The sequence below is a fragment of the Cryptotermes secundus genome, unplaced genomic scaffold (genome assembly GCF_002891405.2).
Source record: "Cryptotermes secundus unplaced genomic scaffold, Csec_1.0 scaffold297, whole genome shotgun sequence".
In the NCBI taxonomy this organism is placed as follows: domain Eukaryota; kingdom Metazoa; phylum Arthropoda; class Insecta; order Blattodea; family Kalotermitidae; genus Cryptotermes; species Cryptotermes secundus.
In genome coordinates this window covers 1,050,824-1,069,867 of record NW_019721762.1, presented here as the reverse complement: position 1 = coordinate 1,069,867, position 19,044 = coordinate 1,050,824, and the positions used below count along the sequence as shown (strand labels likewise).

Sequence of the window (19,044 nt, the reverse complement as noted above, 5' to 3'; positions counted from 1 at the left end):
TTTAACTGAAAGATACGGACAAACTTTTGGGAAAGATTTCCACATACCAAAAAACAAGAAAAATGTCCGTGTCAACATGTGTCCGGAAACATTTAATTTGTGAGTTATAGCTGAAAGAATATTGTTGTGGTCTATTTAATTGTCACTCGTTTTAGCCGTGCAGTACGATATATCCTATCATGGCCGGTGGATAGGCAGAGGAGTACCCTCTGCATGGCACGGACGCTCGCTAGATTTGAATCCTTCGGGTTCTTACCTGTGAGGGCACCTAAATTCCTTTGTGTATGCAGGTCCTGTTGACAACGAAGAGACACTTAACCGTCGCTTTGTGGATGCCTGGCAGACTACCCGCAACTAACCCGGCGTTTTTGTGTGGATGCTGCGGTCCATGACGAGATGTGTCGAGGTCTGCCTCGAATCTCGCGGAGAGCAAACTGAGAACTTATTATAAATATATTCTTTCAGCCATAACCCACAAATTAAATGTTTCCGGACACATGTTAATACGGATATTTTTCTTGTTTTGGTATGTGGAAACCATACCCAAAATCTATGTGCATATTTCAGCTACACTATATACAGTTAGATATCAGAACTGTAATTTTCACGGCAGCAAAAGTTAGGAATCTTCTCGAAGTGTCACTTCTGAAATTTGGTTTAAAATGGTCGGCGTTTCAATGAGTACAATTGTTCCCATCATCAGGAACTGATATGATATATAGCTTTCTAATGATATTCGGTGGGTTATCCTGAAAATATCGAGTAGCAATTAAAGTCACATTAAAAATAGGGTTCATTCTTGCACGCCGTGGGGGATGAAAGAGTCAAGATGCTGATTCCTTTCAGTGTGCGAACTCTGAAGAGGAAAAAGGGAAAGGATGAACTGGAAACATTGTTCTTAAATTAGAGTCAACTGGTCTGCTTGTAAGGTTCTAATTCCCTGAAATGGAATGTCGAATTGCGTAAAGCAACGAATCTCACAACACAAAATATAAGAAGTTAAGAAGTATTTTGAAGCACTGTAAATTAAAATTAAAATTCCATTAAACATTAAATTACCTTAAAACATTACTGTAATGAAACTGCTACAGTTCAGGAGCTCAGTTGTTCAGGGTAATGACAGTTGCATGTTTTTCAATAAAAAACCTTCAATCAAAGTTACGTGCAGTGAAGGAGAAGAACTAAAAATATTTTCCTTTATATTTTGGAGCAATTTCTTGGAAAGTGAAGCGGCGTGACAGTTCTTTGTATCCACGTTTGTGCGACTTTTGTTGCTCAAATAATTGCACAGACATCTGATTAAGGCTTTTCAAATAACTTTTTCGTTTACAGACCCCATAGTATAGAAGAATAAATTGTTGCGTTTTACACGCAAGCATCTATTAAGATAATTAAAAAATAATTACTTCCTTAAACAGCATCCATTGAGGCACCGAGATACAGCCATTTGGTGATTATGAGCGAATCAGCCAAATGCAAGTGTTTAACTGTTGCCTCAAGTAATGCGTCTACATTAAGAGACAACGACAAAGGACAGCGACCTGTTTTGTTAGTCTCTTCCGGTACTTCAGGATGCATCTACACTTTACCTCAGGTACCGTCCTTAAGATGGTGCTCTTGTGCTCTTCTCAAATTATAATTAGAATGATCAAGTCAAGGAAGATGAGGTTTGCAGGGTATGTAGCACGAATGGGGGAAAAGATGAATGTATATAGGATATTGGTGGGAAACCCATAAGGAAAGACACCACTAGGAAGACCAAGGAGTAGGTGGGTGGACAATATCAAAATGGATCTTAGAGAGATAGGATGCGATGGCATGGATTGGATTGATCTGGCTCAGGAATGGCGCTAGTGAACAAGGTAATGGGACTTTGGGTTCCATAGAATTGTGGTAAGGTCTTGAGTAGCTGCACATTGGCGGCTTCTCAAGAAGAGATCAGCTCCAAGAGTGAGTGACTGTCCATAGGAAACGGTCGGACAACATAAATGGCAAGTAGTGAAGAGGGTATGGTCTTTTTATGGAGTTCCAGACTAACCGATTATGCAATTATTGTAGCTAGCAGACCAGCTCAAAGCTTTGTTCTTCTAGGATGTATTGGGTATGTGAGACATCAAGGTTTAGTGACGAGAACATATGATAGGGTGTTGGTTTTGGAGCCAAGAGATATTCTCAAAGCTATATTGCATCATTCCATGCTGTAGTTTGTAGGTGCAGACAATGAAGACCATAGTCCGCCTTGTATAAGTTTACGTTTCTGGTCATCAGCTACAACAAACAATGTTTATTTAAACAGGCATAAGTTTAGATAATTTAGAGTCCCCTGTTCCAGTTGCATTGGTAACATGCAAGTCTGGAATTACGTATTTTTGTCACTGTATAAATACGGTATATATAAGTAAAGGTATCCCTGTAACAGGCCGTGAAGGCCCATAGGGTTGTGAGACGTTGAGGCTCCCACATTTTCTACACAATCGATTCACAGATGACGGTGAGGTTGTCAGCTTTACGCGCTGGCGGCCCTTTACCCAATGGAAGATTTCTGGTACTCATTTCTGTTAGAGGCCGAGTCGAACCCAGGGCCATAAGGCAGCTGGAAGGATTAGATCAATTGAAAAACTCCACCTCATCAGGACCCGAACGCGCGACCTTCCGGCTTGTAGCATAGTGCCCAAGCCAACTACGATACTGCGCGCCCCCACATATAATAACAAAAATTAAAAAATTATATAAATTTAAATTTCGCTTAAAACGCAGTTACTGAAACTGTCCCCCGACGTCCGCTTTATATCGACGGTCCACAGTATAAGGATTTAATAATATGATTATGAAATAGTAAATTGGAAAGGACATGGAAGAAATGATTTTAGGTACTATCGCACCTTTTAGTTGAGGAAACTGGAGAAAACAACGAAAGATTTGTGTCGTAGTAGCAGATGACCGGGATGGGAATTGAAGCTGGCATATCCCTTATATGAGTCACAAACGCTACGGCTGGAACCAACTTGCTCAGTGTTTGGCATTGCTTCGCCTCCGTTAGATACTCAATGACCACATGTGTTCAAGGCGAGTCCTAATTAGGTACCATAATATAAATATCTTATAACCAAGCAGCACCGTTTATATAAATGTATGGTTGCAACCGCTTCGTTAGCAAGCTATGACAATATTTCATTCCTCTCAAGAAACAAGATTCAAACAGCAATTTGCAATAAATATTTACTTAAGAAAAATAGCGATCTCCTCGTAGGTCCTCCTGAGGTACCGCCCCTAATGGCTACTGCAGAGGGATGCAGTGACTCCAGCCTTTGTCAGCCGAGTGTTGCTGATGGAGAAGCGCGCTTCTTACGGAATGGGCTACTCGCTAGCAACAAGCACACGTGTGCTTACGAAAATTTACATACCTTTCAAGAAGAACAACTCCATCAGCAGTTTGCAGTTAAGTGTTTGGCAGGTGTAATTAACGATCTCCTAGTCTTTCAAGAACTACTGCCTCGACTAACAAGGGCCCTCATACGTACAGTTTCCATTTGAACAATTACCGCGGCTATTGTTAACCCGGCAGACAATGTGGACACTGCATGATTGGGCCCTTGCCCATTCTTCTCGCGATGTTCTACGATATTGAGACAGAGACTATCCAAATCCATGGATAGGACGAAACAGATCAGTTGCACGGCCTCCGTGATCGCCCGAGCTCAACCCTGCCACTTTTACTTGTGTGACCATCTTAAGAATATCGTTAACGTCCAAAAATGTAAGACGCGAGACAAGCTGTGGAATGTCACTGAAGCAACTGAGAAGGTAACAGGCCTCAAGTCTTTCAGCGGACCAGGAATTCATGGCGCGAAAGGGTTCAGTTATGCGTTGACTGTAATGGGGGACCGTTTCAAGAGCTTTTCTAAACCGTCAGTAACTAACCAGATGTCGTTCTGTTCACAACTAATAAACACTTTATCCACAACTACGGTATATGCTAATTCTTTTCCCTGTGCTTTCTGCTGCCATATATCGAAGAAATTACGACCATATACCGTATTTACGCATGTATAGGCCGCACATTTTTTGCCAAAAATTCAAGAGGAAAACTGGGGTGCGGCTTATATTCGAAATATTCGAAATCACACTTCAATTTAAAAAAAATTATATTCATAATTAGTAATACAGGATGTTCTACTCCAGAAATAATATTCCAAGAAAATTATTTTTTCTATAATTTCTGTCTGAAAATTGTGCTGCGGCCTATACACGCACGCGGCCTATACATGCGTAAATACGGTATATAGACTCTATGTACGTATATGACTGTTTCTGCATGCCTGTACGCGTACAGGAGGATACTTATATTTATGATACGCAATTGGGAGACGCGGTAGCGTAGTTGGTTGAGACACCGTGTTAAAGCCCGGAACATCGTGATTTCGAGTCTCGGTAAGGTCATTGGACTTTTTCAATTTACCTAATCCTCCAAGCCGCAATATGGCCCTGGGGTCGACACATTTTCTAACAAAATTGAGTACCAGGAATCTTCTTGGGGAGTAAAGGGCGGCCGGCGCGTAAGGCTCACAACATCACCGCCATCTGTGAACCGATTTTCTAAAGAAAATGTGGGAGCCTCGACGTCTCACAACCTTATGGGTCTTCACGGCCTGTTACAGGGATAGCTGTGGCTTTTAATTGAGATTCGGCCTATATATGTCTTCCGGACACATATCTTAAATACGTCATGCTTCTTCTATGCCCTCCTCTTGAAATAAATACTAAAACCATACATGCGCGTTACATTACATTGAACAGTGCTGGAAAACTATTTTCTTACTGAATGGGCTTAGTACACTCCAAACTGTATCATTATCATAATTATTTCTCGCAAAAGTTGCATCACTATTTGTGTGTCAAGTCAAAGAACCTCAGGCAACAAATATATAACGGCCTTTTTTGCTTTTTTGTTTGTAACAAGCATCCATCATAAAACACTCGTTTTGTCGTAGGTTCTTCCCACGGCGTAGGGAGCGTATGAAATTGTGTGAGAGAATTCCACTTACAGTGTGGTATTTCAAAGAAGCAGCAAGCGAGCCATTTACTGCGCTTGGTGCAGTGTCGTCCCAGGAACATACATAATTTATGAATCGGAGTTCATTGTCCCTTTCCTTACACGCGGAGAACTCCATAACGCACTGTAGTGGGACTCATATACGTACGTTCCGACGCCATAACCGGAAGTTCCTCCGACTGAATAACGAGATTCACTTCTTTGGGGTTTTCCCCCAGTTCATCCAGGCTAAGCTTAAAAATCGACTTATTTAAATTTATAATAATCTTAACTTATTGAAAATTAATATCATCTCGCCAATTTTAAAGGCGACGTATGATCGAAAGCGCAGTTTTGGTGAACTTAGTAGAGCAGTGAATGCGGCACCTTTCCTTGCCTCGCAGATACGAAATGCCGTGGCAGATGCGTATAGCTGACTACAGAAACACTGGAGTTTTGTGGAATGGGAAATGTTATTTAACCTATATTTCTCTAACGTAATAGTCTGGCGGCGAGGAGCCGGGATAGCGTAGTCGGTATAGCGACTGGCTACGGGCTGGACGACCGAGGGGTCGGAGTTCGAGTCCCGGTAATGTCAAGAATTTTCACTTCTCCAATCGTCCACCCAACCTTCTACCCAATGGGTACCGGGGGTTCTTTCCCCGGGGTAAAGCGTCCAGGGCCTGTAGCTAACCACTCACCTCCAACTAGTGCCGAGGTCAAGAAAATGTGGAGCTATAGAGCCACTCCCCAATACGTGGCGTAGCGCTTAATTAGTTAAGAACAGGGACAATTTTTTTTTCCTTTGGCACTACAGGCCAAGTGGGCCTAGGCCTACCTCCATGAACCTCGTCGCAAGGCCTCCTACCTGTACACAAACACAGAAAAACGTACACACACAAACTAAACATCCATGCCCTGAGTAGGATTCGAACCCACGATCCCGGTTTTCAACCAAGGGAAGACCGTACATGCCTTAAACCGCTCGGCTACCTTGACCGGTCAGGGACAACTTTACCTCGCACTAATCATCAGGCTGGAACATTCGCCATTGACGTGTCGCTGTCTCCGTAAATCGTAGATAAGTGCAAGGGTTACACCAAAATGTAGACATAGCTGAAGAGAGAAATGATAAAAATGTTACAGGTAAAAATGGTCTTCAATTGATGAGTCGCAATCTGTCTAATATATAAGTCAATGAAAGAATTTAGAAAGAGAATTTACTGAAGGTTGAAACTTGCCCAGAAATAAAGGGCTAGCATTTTTCACTAGCCAGCATTCCTTACACTGTTGAATTCATTCCTCATTTCCACAAATTTCAGTTTAACGTATAAAGAACTTTGGCCTATTACGTCTCAGAACTATACTAAGGCCGCGGAAAGAAATCCGATAAATGGTAGGGATGGCGGCGCTAGAGGCTTCTCCCTCCCTGCCTAGTGTTGTGTTCCTATCCAGACTCTTCTGGCTTCTGTCAATTATCCGAAAGCGAAAGCGAAAGCTAGACGACAGGAGGAACAGTAGGAAAGTGCTCTAGAGGATAAGCATCGAAGGTTGATGTAGGCATAGATGGGATGAACAATGACACTTCTTTCTGAGGCCTCGGTATAAGAATTAACCATTCCTACTCACCACACAGCTATTTGAATATGATTTCGGCCCATTGCAAGCCTTCTATCATTAGAAGACCACCCCGAATGACACAGAAGCGCATGAATGAAAGAAGAAGCTATGGAAATATCTTAAGTCCTTTTTTAATAATAATATCCTCCTTGTTCCGGTCTAGAAAACCGAAATTAACGGCCGTAGGGATCCGTCGCGCTGACCAAGCGACACCATCTATCGGCTAAAGTTAGCATTAACTTCGCCGACAAACAGCGGTCGCTCGGTTGGTAGAGTTCGCTTGCGGATTAAAGCCACGGAATTTGTTTTATTCTCCTCCCTAGAATTTATGTCAACCAGTAGTACAAGGGATACTGGTATCAGAGTGATACGGAATTTTTCTCTCATAAAAACAAGTTTTTCTTACACTTCTCACAGAATGACCGAGCAACAAAGTCGTGTTATAACCCTGTAGTTAAAAAAAAGTTAATTTTCTTTAAGCATACTTCTACATTTCAATCATTAGACCCTAACCGTGTTTCCAGAAGCAATTTTGTTTAACAATCTGCCTGTTCCTTACATTATAGAGTATGAAGCAACATGGAGCTACAAGCAAGAAATGGCAGACGTGAAGGAATCTGCTCACCTTCATCATGGCGTACTTCTTAATGTACCGATCATCTGCTCCTCCGAAACCGTTTGCGGGGCCGCTCCAGTACACGAGTGCGTAACATAAAAACGCCCAAAAGTGCATGGTCCTTGGATTCTGCAAACAAAAACACACACTCACAGCTTCATTTCACAAGCGCGCCGTTCTGCTTCATAGAGTCCACACGTTAAAGTCTATATGAATTATTTCAATGGAAATGTTAACCAGTTTTGAATAGTTATGGATTCCTGCTAGAAGTCGGGATAACTTTGTCGGTATAGCGACTGACTAAGGGCTTGACGACTGAGGGGTCGGAGTACGAGTCCCGGTAGGGTCAAGAATTTTCTCTTCTCCAAATCGTCCAGACCGGCTCTGGGGTTCACCCAACTATCGATCCAAAGTATATCAGGGCTCTTTCCCAAGGGGTAAAGCGGCCTGGGCGTGAAGCTGGCCACTCACCTCCAACTAGTGTCAAGGTAAAAAATATGGATCTATACATCTACTCCCCCATACGTCTTCATGGCCTAGTGCTTAATTAGTTAAGCACAGGGACAAATTTACATTTGCCTTACATTACCATTACTATTCATAGATAATGTGGGAGCCTCGACGTCTCATAACCCTATGGGCCTTCACGGCCTGTTACAGGGATAGCTTTAGTTTTTACATTTTACCATTTATTCATGAAATTGTTGGAGAACGCTTTTAGGAAGATTGTTCAGTTAAGGAATATTAATTCCATCCGCACGTATTTATTTAGTCTACACAGAGGATGGAGTCATCAAGTTCCTCCGAAGCTTTTACATCTATCTACCAAACTATATGACATCTTGGGGACAGATGACCCCGGGCCTCAATTTTAATCTCTCCAAAACGGAGCAGGAATGCAACAGTTACACCGCGATTTTCGTCTCCTACCCAGAGATGAGGATATTGAAATTCCAAGATACGAAACTGCAGTTTGTGTCTGTTACTATGGCTGAAACTTGGTCTGAGAGAATAAGGGAGAGTGTATTTCCGAATCTAGTATTGTGCAGAATAATTGGGTCAGAAAATGGAAGCAACAGCAAGCTGGAGAAAACTGCATGGTTTATCTTGACCAATAATACACGTATTACAGTGACGAAATCAAGTATTACAGGGGATTTTATATGAATCATGCGCGAGAAACAAGGAAATATATTCAAAATTATGGTCGGAATAGCTAAAGGAAGAGACTGCTTGGGAGACCTAGGCGCAGATGGGAGAATTATATAAAAAGAGATCATAAGAAATAATATGGACAAAATTAATTTGGCTCAAAATAGGATCCATTTTTTTTTTCCTTGGCACTACAGCCCAAGTGGGCCTAGGCCTACCTCCATGAACTCCGTTCACTTCGGTTCTTCTAGATCTTACACAGACGATAGGACTCCTTGGGCGAGTGATCAGCTCGTCGCAAGGCCTCTACCTGTAGACAAACACAGAAAAACGCACACAAACATCCACGCCCTGAGTGGGATTCGAACCCACGATCCCGGCTTCCGAGCGAGCGAAGACAGTGCATGCCTTAGACCGGTCGGGCTACCGTGACCGGCATAGGATCCACTTACTGGTTCTCATTGGTGTAATAATGAATATGCGGCTTCATAAAAGGATAATTTCTTGAGTAGCTGTGCAATTATCAGCTTCTAAAAATGCCTTTCCCATGGACTTATTAAGTAATCAATAGAAACCTGCAATACCTACAACTGATGATACACAGTTCCTGCATATAAATAACACAACAAGCTGCCAAGAATGTGTCAGAATCATGTCTCAGACCATATCCTGCTCATTATTTCAGGGTTTTTTTTTTTTTGAATCGCTGCTCTGTCGGTAGAAATCCTTCGAGAAGCCACTAAGAATTCCCTTCATTGATTTTCTGGAGCATCAAGGAAACCAAAGAAGGTAGGAAGGGCCTCTCGCGCATGAGCAGTATCTCATACGTAACATGGAAAGGGTTAAATACGGTTTAAGCAGAATGACATTACATCTTATAACATGAAAGTAATTTCCACAGGATTTTATAGAACATTCAAAACACTCTTTTATAAGATATATATATATATATATATATGCGGAAAAATAAAAATCTACTAAAAGAGACGCAATTTTCAAACATCAGGGTCCCGAGGGTCCCGAGTGGGATCGAATATGTGACCTCAGTGTTCAAGGGGCCCAAGATGGTACACGCATTACATCGATCGGCCACTCATAAGCTCGGCCGTATCTGACCTTGCCTACTTCACGATTCATCTCTTTCCAGACAAGTTTCTCAAAGTCAAATCTTTTCTTAAAAATGCAGTAGGCTACAATTTTGACCCGTCAATTTTAATTAACATGCAGCTTTAATTAAATATTATGTTACGAGTCTGAGAGGGAGGTGAAAGTAGCATAACAAGCACGTTCATAAATTTAATTCTTCACAAAATACGAATAGGCTAGTATCAGAGTGATCAAATTAAGGATGTTTTAATTGGTGGGACATGCAACCCGCATGAAAGCTGCCAGAAATATGTATACAGTCTGAACCGGAAAACCTGAAGAAAAAGACCACTTCCAAGACCTAGATGCAGTGGAAGGATAACATCAAGATTTATTTATTGAAAACAAGTTTTGAGGTTTTGGACTGGCTCAAGTTTGGGATAAATCTACGTTTTCTTGAGAACACGGTAATGAATTTCTAGGTTCCATAAAGGGGAGAGTATATTGACAGGCTGAGCGACTATCAGCTTCCCTAGAAAGATTCTGCTCATTGAGGCTACTAACTTCACGAAGTCTATAGAGTTAGTTATCTTCACAAATAATTCTTAGCAGAACATACAACATATGTTGTCTGACCACATAATTGTACATAATTAAACACAGTCCTGCGGCATTCGACTGAATTTTGTTCTCCAAAGTAGTTCACTTTCTGTCTTAGTTAACGTACGTAGCCATTTAATCAATTATTAATAAAGATGCTAGCTCAGACACATACGTTTACCTTCATTTCTAAACAAAATTAAAATTAATTAAATTTACACGAACTTCCGAGACATACTTCGAAGTGTTGCACGTGAATACTATATCTCAAAGTTGTAAAACCTAAAATAATAAGATTTATAATAGTCAAAGTATACAGTAATTTTATGACACTATAGGCCTATAATGCCGGTCACGGTAGCCGAGCGGTCTAAGGTATGTACTGTCTTCGCTCACTTAGAAACCGGGATCGTGGGTTCGAATCCACTCAGGGCATGGATGTTTAGTTTGTGTGTGTGCGTTTTTCTGTGTTTGTGTACAGGTAGAGGCCTTGCGACGAGCTGATCACCCGCCCAAGGAATCCTACCGAACATGTAAGATCTAGAAAAACCGAAGTGAACGGAGAAGTTCATGGAGGTAGACCTAGGCCCACTGGGGCTGTAGTGCCAAGGAAAACAAAAAATAGGCCTATAATATTATTTTAAAATAAAACGCATTACAATTCTAATCATTGCATTTCAGTAACAATGTATGTCTAATGGCTTATATTGTCGTTACAATTAAAGTACGTAAGACTATTAATTACGTACTTATCTGTGGGATACGTAACGATGTTTTCTATAATAAGGATACTTAATATCGTGGATGAATGATGAATCTGAAATTTTGGAAGGCAGTGGGCATTGCCTAGTCGAGGCATTGTCGCTCATTTCCCTGGAGGGACTGAGAAAGGCCATGAAAATCCTGTCAGGATGGTCGACATCCCGGCGGAGATTCGAACCGAGAACTTCCCGATACGAGTCCAGAGCGTTATGGCTACTCCGACCCGTTCTGCGATGGCGACAAAACGATTTTGAATTCGAAACGACTTCCGTTGAAAGTAGCGCTCCAAACTTTGCTTCGGATTTTGGTCGCGACATCGGCTATTCTGACTGAGGGTTTTCATAGTTTTCATCAGTCACTCCAGGAAAATATTGGGATACCACCTAGATTAGGTCACGACTGCTACTTTCTAAATCCTATCCAATTTATTACCATAATGCCATCCGACAAGCCAGATGGAAAAGGACTACTGGGGAGGCCAAGATGTGGGTGGGTGGATAATATTAAAATGGATCTTAGAGAGATAGGATGTGATGATATTGTTTGAATTGATCTGGCTCAGGATAGGGACCGCTGGAGGGCTCATGTGATCACGGTCACGAACCTTTGAATGCTGGGAAATTCTTGAGTAGCTACACAATTGGCGGCTTCTCAAGAAGGGCTCATCTCCGTGAGTGAGTGAGTGAGTGAATGCCATCCGACCATATCTAGCCTCGATACTATAAAAGCTTCTTTAAATAACCCTCGCTAATAAAGAAACAATTTAATTTTCTAAGAATGTAATAGAAAATAATTTAAAATTAATTTCATATCAGCTCATAATAATTTTAATAGGTATGTTCATACAGCAGACATATCTGTTCAAGAGTTGGTACGTATTCTTACCACATGCTTTTCTTTACCTGTTACAGCTCTGGTCTTATAATAGTCTGCAGGTACCACCTTCACGAGTGCACTGAACTTGAACTTGTGAGTTACACAAGCCAAGGCATGGCTGTTTTATACAGCAAATGGCTTCGGAGGACGGGGTGAAGCGCGGAGAGGGGAAGTGATGTACGAGAGGACACAGCCACATCACCCTGCAGATAATGAGAAGATGGACACGGCCTCCGTGTTTCGGTGGTTCATATGAAGTTCGTGAGAAAATTTCCACGTCAGGTTACTGACTGCATTACCATGTAGGTGGGCAAGGTCATGGAAACAAAATAAAACATTTAAATTACACTCGAATGTGCTTATAAAAAATCTGAATACAGAAATTCTCGATCCGATCATAGTTTTGTATACTGAATTTTAAATAAAAGAACACATTTTTTACTTGTGCACTTAAGGTGATAATTTTCTTTTGCAGGGATGTTGGTGTATTTGAAGGCAAACTCGTCTTTCTTAGTCATGTTTTATAATGCTTCTTTCTTCATATTAAATATTTTTCCTACGTAATATTAATGTATATATACTCATTTTCTTTCTAGCTGTATAAGGTTGGCTAGATTGAAAGTGTGGAATTTTTTACTATAGACTGGTTTCTCTTTCTGTATACATGCTTGCTCTTGTCTATCTTTCCTCGTGCTTATTTCACAACTGGTCTTTGGTTGCTTTTTAAGCACTTAAATAAATAAATAATTGGGCTGAATTGATATTATTAGGCACTGATATATTTAAAATTTAAATTGTTTCTTTCTGTCATATTTTATACTGTTCATTTTTCCTCTGTTTACCAAAATACTAATTGTATTTATTGTAAATGTCCATAGTTTAGTTTTCTCACTTCTCTATGATAAATTTGTTTCATGTTAAGAGAATAATAGTAATAATAATAAAAATAATTTTATTATTCAAATTATATAAATTTCCTGTATTTATGCTTTCCTCGTGTTTTTCGTTTCTTTTGTTTACTCGAGCTCACTTTGTAATTGCCTTCTGGGCTGTTAAATTAGCATGTAAATAAATAAAAATATTGAATTATATATTTCTCAATTATATGAAAAAAATTATGTTTATTAGTGAACAAAATATTCATGACATGTAAATGGCATCACACATCCGAACTACGAAAAAGTAGCACGTAAATTCACGTCTCGTGCGTAAAAGTAAAGGTCAATAACAAACTTTATGTGTTACAACTCCGTCATTTCTATGATCGATTTAGCCAAAATCGGTAAAATTGTCCATGAACTTAATTAATGAAATCCTGTGCTATGAAGACACATGGGCGAGTGTAGGTATAGCTCCACCATTCTTCATCTCGACATTAGATGCATCGTAGACGTGAACTGACAGCTTCACGCCTCGGCCGCTTTACCACGGGGAAAGAATCCCGCGTTACCCATTGGATAGGAGGCTGGCTAGGCCCCAGAGCCGGTCTGAAAGCTGTGGAGTATGGCAAAATCTCTTACTCTTGCCGGAAATCGACCCCCACCCGTCCACTCCGTATCCTGTAGCTACACATTTGGTGAATAACAAAATAGTGTCATTCTAGACATTGCAGATAGGAGGAAGTGAGTTGCAGTCAGTAAGCCTAGCATAAGTTCCAAATAATGCGCATTTGTGGGCTAATGACATGAAACAGCTTACTAAAGGGTCAAAACTCGACACTTTCAAAGCGTATTTAACTTTTTTGGTCATTTTCCTCTCCCCTTACTCCTCTGCTTGTGAGGTTGCGTCTCGCCAGGCGTGAAACTGCTCGAAGCACAACAGATTGTAATGCAGCAGGAGAGGAATGTCTTGCAAATTACTGTCTGCTTATGATTGCTCGCGTCGCCAATCGCTCTGGGAAGGAGGGAAATCATTTTGAACATCTTCTTTTATAAATGGTAAACACAACATACACGTTCTTAAACATTTTTTGAGATCATAATTTTCAGTAAGTTCTTTAGCCTTTGGATGTTAGAAGATATGGATGGATACAGCTGATTCAAATAATTTCTCAAGAACGCGTAATTAATCTCGTAGTCTTCTCTTTTCCTTTAATTTACAGGGAAGCTGGCTTGAATACTGGATCTTCAGAATATCATGACCACTCAAATTACTCGTGTAGAAATTGCGCTGCATGTAACTTACGTATTTAATTTCACTTTGCTCACTACGAGAGTTATTTCACAAACAAGTTATCGGACTTGTCTATGTAGCCTTATGTAGGTTCAGTGTTCACTCAAGCCACAGTTCTGAGAATGATGCATGATTATTTAAAAAAATACATAAGCGACAAAATCAAATAAACAATCAGATCAACAGGATGTCCTCTTTTCCTGATACACTGGAATTCAGGTCAACTGAAAACTCTCATTTTATTGTGACAAAATTTCAGTCTCATGTAAGTTTTGTTCCAGAAAGAAAGCAGGGACCAAAACAGATCAAATTCTTAACCTCAAGGACTTCAAATATGTGGTCTATATATTTTTATCTTCGGAAGTGTTTATTTTCTTTCTTGATGTGATCTTTTCATCTTCAGAGCGTTATTACTCTAAGAACGAAGCAGGGTTAACAAAGTATCAGAGGGGGCAAAGACGATCGAAACGTGAAGCCGACCACTCATTGCCTTCCAGTTCGGAGGTTAAGACTGTTCCGGGCGATTGGTTATTCGTTTTCTTCTGTAGCATTGAGAGAAAGACAGTGAAACCCCGAAGGGAAGAGACCAGTTGTTTTTATTATCGTCAGGACTTGTCTAGGAAGTTGCTATTTCGTCTCGCACATTTCGTTTGTAACGCAGGTGTATGTTGTAATGTTGGACATTTCCCGTTGTCTTAAGTAAGTTTAAATTGCAGACGTTTCATAGGTTGGATCTTCTTCCATTAAAAGGGCATTGGGCCTCTTACACAGAGCCGGTATCACTCACTAGGCAACGAATGAAGATTTAAATAGAATTCTGTTATCGTAAATTGCCATATATGACAGAGAGGAATGCAAGCGAATATCAAAACAACAGAGACATTTGTTGACGTACAGAGCACACATATAACATATAATCAAAAAAATGTCTGTCTCGTGGAAAGGGAAGCCATATTGTGCTGATATCTGGGCCTGATTGGCTGATCACCCATCCCCTCTTTGATGAAATTTATCTTTCTCAATTTTTCTGAGAGACTTATTTTTTTCTGTGTACAACATCTCTCTTGTTCCATTGAATTTTCCGGTCACATCCCTTGAGAGTTCGGTTATTTTTGACTTGGTTTTATCTCCCGGTATTGTGCTCGGTGATTTTGTGTCCAGTAGTCTGCGTGTTTCTCCTACATACCAATTTCCGCACTCGCGTTTCATGGATATCTGCATCCAATTTTTGAGTTTAATTCTTGACAATAAGCTTTGTAGCACTGTGAGCTGTGCGCAGGTATTCCAGTGGCTTCCCCGATTATATGAACGTTTTTGATGTCCCTCGCATGTATGATGACGTCACAGTAGCTTCCTGGGGGTTCTGATTCTCCGAATTCTGTATTGACTCTTGCTGAGGGCATGGTTTATGAATCTTCTTGGGTATCGATTTCCTGTTAATGTGGCCATTTTGCAACTGCTTGTTCCGTTTTCAAATTCTCTTGGTCTGTCCATATGTTTCTTGCTCCGTTGCGTAACTAACTTACTTACTTACTCCATGGAGGAGGAGCCAACAGTTGCTCAGACACTTAAGGAATTCTCAGCATTTTTCGAAGCCCAAAGGTTCATTACATTGTTCTCAAGAGCCAATCGCTGGTCAAAATCCTGATACAGACGAACACACTACAGATCTCCATCCTACCTCTTGAAGATCCGTACCTCGTATTAATATCAATCCCACTTGCTTCTAGGTCTGCCTAATGGTCTGTAATTCAGATTTTCCTATAGAAACCGTGCTTGCACTCCTGTCCCACACGTGCTACATACTTCGCCAGTCTAATAACATTTTATCAAGAGTACGAATCATAAAGATCATTGTTATGCAGTCTCCTCCAGCCTCTTCTTATTTCATCCTCCTTGAGCCCTAATATTTTCCTCAGAACTCTGTTATCAAACCCTCTCGGTCTATGTTCTTCCCCCAGTGAGAGGGGTCAAGTTTCGCACCCATAAGAGAAGTGTAGCTATATTTTAATCTTCATGATCTCAGAGAGCAGACGAGAAGACAAAATATTCTGAATTGAATGGCAAGAAGCCTTATCCGAATTTAATCAGCTCTTAATTTCTTATGTGAATCAAATATTGATTTTGTTACTGCTGTTGGCATAGATTTCAACTGTGCCACATTTTCAAATGAACTATTAGCTAGCTTTTTATGTTCCGGTTTTGTCATCGCCATGTACTCTGTTTTCTCTGCGCTTATTTCTAAACTAACTTCCTTACTGGCGTCTATTACATACTATATTTCCTTTTATAGTACTTAATTATTCACCAGTAACAGAAGCTGATGCCGGTCACGGTAGCCGAACGGTCTAAGGCATGCACTGTCTTCGCTCGCTCGGAAGCCGGGATCGTGGGTTCGAATCCCACTCAGGGCATGGATGTTTGTGTGCGTTTTTCTGTGTTTGTCTACAGGTAGAGGCCTTGCGACGAGCTGATCACCCGCCCAAGGAGTCCTACCGAATGTGTAAGATCTAGAAAAACCGAAGTGAACGGAGAAGTTCATGGAGGTAGGCCTAGGCCCACTGGGGCTGTAGTGCCAAGGGGGGGGGGACAGAAGCTGATGTGTCCCATTAAAATTTCTAGACCTACCTAACGACGTATTCGCAAGTGAAGTTGAAAACCAATGAAATTAAAGCATATCCTTGTTTCAGACTCTTCTGAATGGGAAATAAATCAGAAAAAGATTTACCTATACTAACTTTAATATAGGATTTATTTAAACAAATTTTAATTAGCATAATTAGTTTCATTGTTATGCCAAACGCAGAAACGTAAAATACTTCGTCAAAACTGAATCCTAGTCGTTTTCTGAATCTATAGATAACCGATGTACTTTCTCACTGTACGTCCGCCTTCTCTCCAGGATCTGAAAAACGCAAAAGATCTAAGAAGTAATTGATCTAGTTAAGTCCGAAAGGGTAAAAAAGGTAAAGCTATCCCTGTAACAGCCCGTGAAGGCCCATAGGGTTGTGAGACGTCAAGGCTCCCACATCTTCTCTAGACAATCGGATCACAGATGGCGGTGAGTTTGTCAGCCTTACGCGCCGGTCGCCCTTTACCCACCAGGAAGATTCCTGGTACTCATTTCTGTTAGAGGCTGAGTCAACCTCAGGGCCATAGTGCGGCTGGAAGGATTAGGTAAATTGAAAAAAAAAACACCTCATCGGGACTCTAACCTACGGCTTTCCAGCTTGTGTCATAATGTCTCAGCCAACTACGTTACCGCGTGCCCCCCTTATTAAGTCCAAACTCATACTAATGATGGTCAATATATACGAGGTATATATATGGAGTTGAACTTGAGGAAAGTGCAGTAGATAGAATTCTGATTGAATGAAGCTTAGGCGCTTGATTATGCTTGCTTGGTGCTGAGAGGATGATGAGGTGTAGTCTAAGTTGGTTTTCTGAATACACTGATCTTCATGACTTTGTAGCTTCTGCCCGCAAGTGTATCAACAACGGAAATGTTCCGAGGTGTCTCTTGTGTGATAAACTTGATGATCTGCTTTAAACCATTTAGGTCGGTGAATGGGGTATGAACTGTAACATTAATTTCGCTTATCTGGAGAGTAGAACAAAAGACATTGCTTATATGATAGACAGATATTGACTTTTACTCTTTAGACAGGGCGTATTGGAAGATATGTTGAAATGTTGCCGATAAATGGGTGGTGCTAACAAATTGATAATAAGCAAAATGTTTACACCTCACTTTGTGATCATAGTATGCCATTTTGAAATTTATATTAAAGAGAGAAATTTCAGTGTAATGTAATTAGTGTAAGATGACATACGTCAGGTCAGCAGAAAAAGTGTTCCATGTCTACTCCCAAGTATCCACTTACCTAATTACCGTTGGCAGACAACCTGCTTTCCTGATATTTTAAAGCTTATCTTAGCTCCTTTCAGGCGATATAGGTTTTAACTGATAGTAGGCCACGATCATTTTGTTTTCTCTCCTTCCTTATGGTACCGGGTTATTCTCTCGCTAGGAAACCCAAACAGTCCTTAACAACTTCTTTCCATTTTTGTAGGATTCCCTGTAAAACTGATACATATCCTACACCGTGAAATCACACATCTTGCGGCCTCCTGCTTATCGAGTCAAAACACTTCCGATTGTCTCTAATTTCTTCACCAATTTGTGAATAGAGGATTTTGTCGGTACACTTCCTTGACGATAACTTATTCCGAAATGCCCTTTTGACATTGTTGAAATGATCCCGATTGTCAGTATTCACGAACAATAAACACACGCTGTTCAGCTGAGTACATGTTTCCTGGAAACGCAATCACTCTACACTGAGTCAGACGTCTGTTCGGCGGTCGCGTCTCGACGTCACGGGTACAGTCCACTTCGTTGAGGGGTGTGATGGTTCTGCTGCGATAGACGTAAGCTTCGTTCATGTCAGTTTTCATAGGACCCATACAAAAATTAAAATGTTATTGAAAACTATTGGGGTTTCCTAGCTAGAGATATGGTTTTCTAGCTAGAGAATCACACTGTATAACCAACTATCATCGTATAGCATTCGCAGACAAGTACCATATACGAACTAGTCGGTTGGATCATGAACCCAGCACAAACCATTTTATCGTTTCAGGTTGGTAATGTCTTGCTGCTAAGTAAAGAGAAGTTAGCATAAAACACCAGATGCTCTCGCCTTCCTAACGGACTGTTGGCCTCCCTAGTGAGAATCCTCTTATAACAGACGCCAGAAATGAGATTCATTTCTGGCGTATCAGCAAGTTCGAAGACATGTTACTTCGACAGTTCTCAACATATTCAGCGGGGTGAGGGGGATAATTTCCATAAAGTCACATATTCTGTCCATCTACATGCTAGTCATAAGCGTTAAGTGAAGGAAAATGACGAAGTTATTCCTCCACTTAATTAAGCATTAAACCATGAAGACACATGGGGAAGTGGAGGATTATATCCACCATTCTTAAACCCTGCACTAGGCGTAGGTGAGTTGTCAGCTTCACGACCCTGTTGCTTTACCCATTGTATAGAAGGCTGGATGGGGCCCAGAATTGGTCTGGTGGATTTGGATAGAGACATAAATTTGTTGCCCTGGCCAGGAGT

General features: G+C 40.8%; 1 protein-coding gene and 1 long non-coding RNA gene across 3 annotated transcripts in view; one reads left to right on the top strand and one right to left on the bottom strand.

The window, feature by feature from the left end:
* LOC117282048 overlaps nt 1–12,545 on the top strand; it is a 38,260-nt gene extending 25,715 nt beyond the window's left edge. The window contains exon 3 of the long non-coding RNA XR_004512637.1: nt 11,780–12,545. This is a non-coding gene — a long non-coding RNA (uncharacterized LOC117282048). The remainder of the gene's footprint in view (nt 1–11,779) is intronic.
* Nucleotides 1–18,172, bottom strand: part of LOC111875643 — a 30,028-nt gene extending 11,856 nt beyond the window's left edge. The window contains exons 1-2 of one of the 2 annotated variants that reach the window (XM_033750158.1): nt 17,801–18,172; nt 7,278–7,397 (exon numbers count right to left, since the gene is read on the bottom strand). In XM_033750158.1, coding sequence (XP_033606049.1) covers nt 7,278–7,385 — 108 coding nt within the window. In that variant the 5' untranslated portion in view covers nt 7,386–7,397; nt 17,801–18,172. Of the gene's footprint in view, nt 1–7,277; nt 7,398–11,770; nt 11,811–17,800 lie in introns of those variants that run through there. The other variant, XM_033750157.1, reaches the window with a different exon arrangement.
* Between the last annotated feature and the right edge of the window lie 872 nt (nt 18,173–19,044).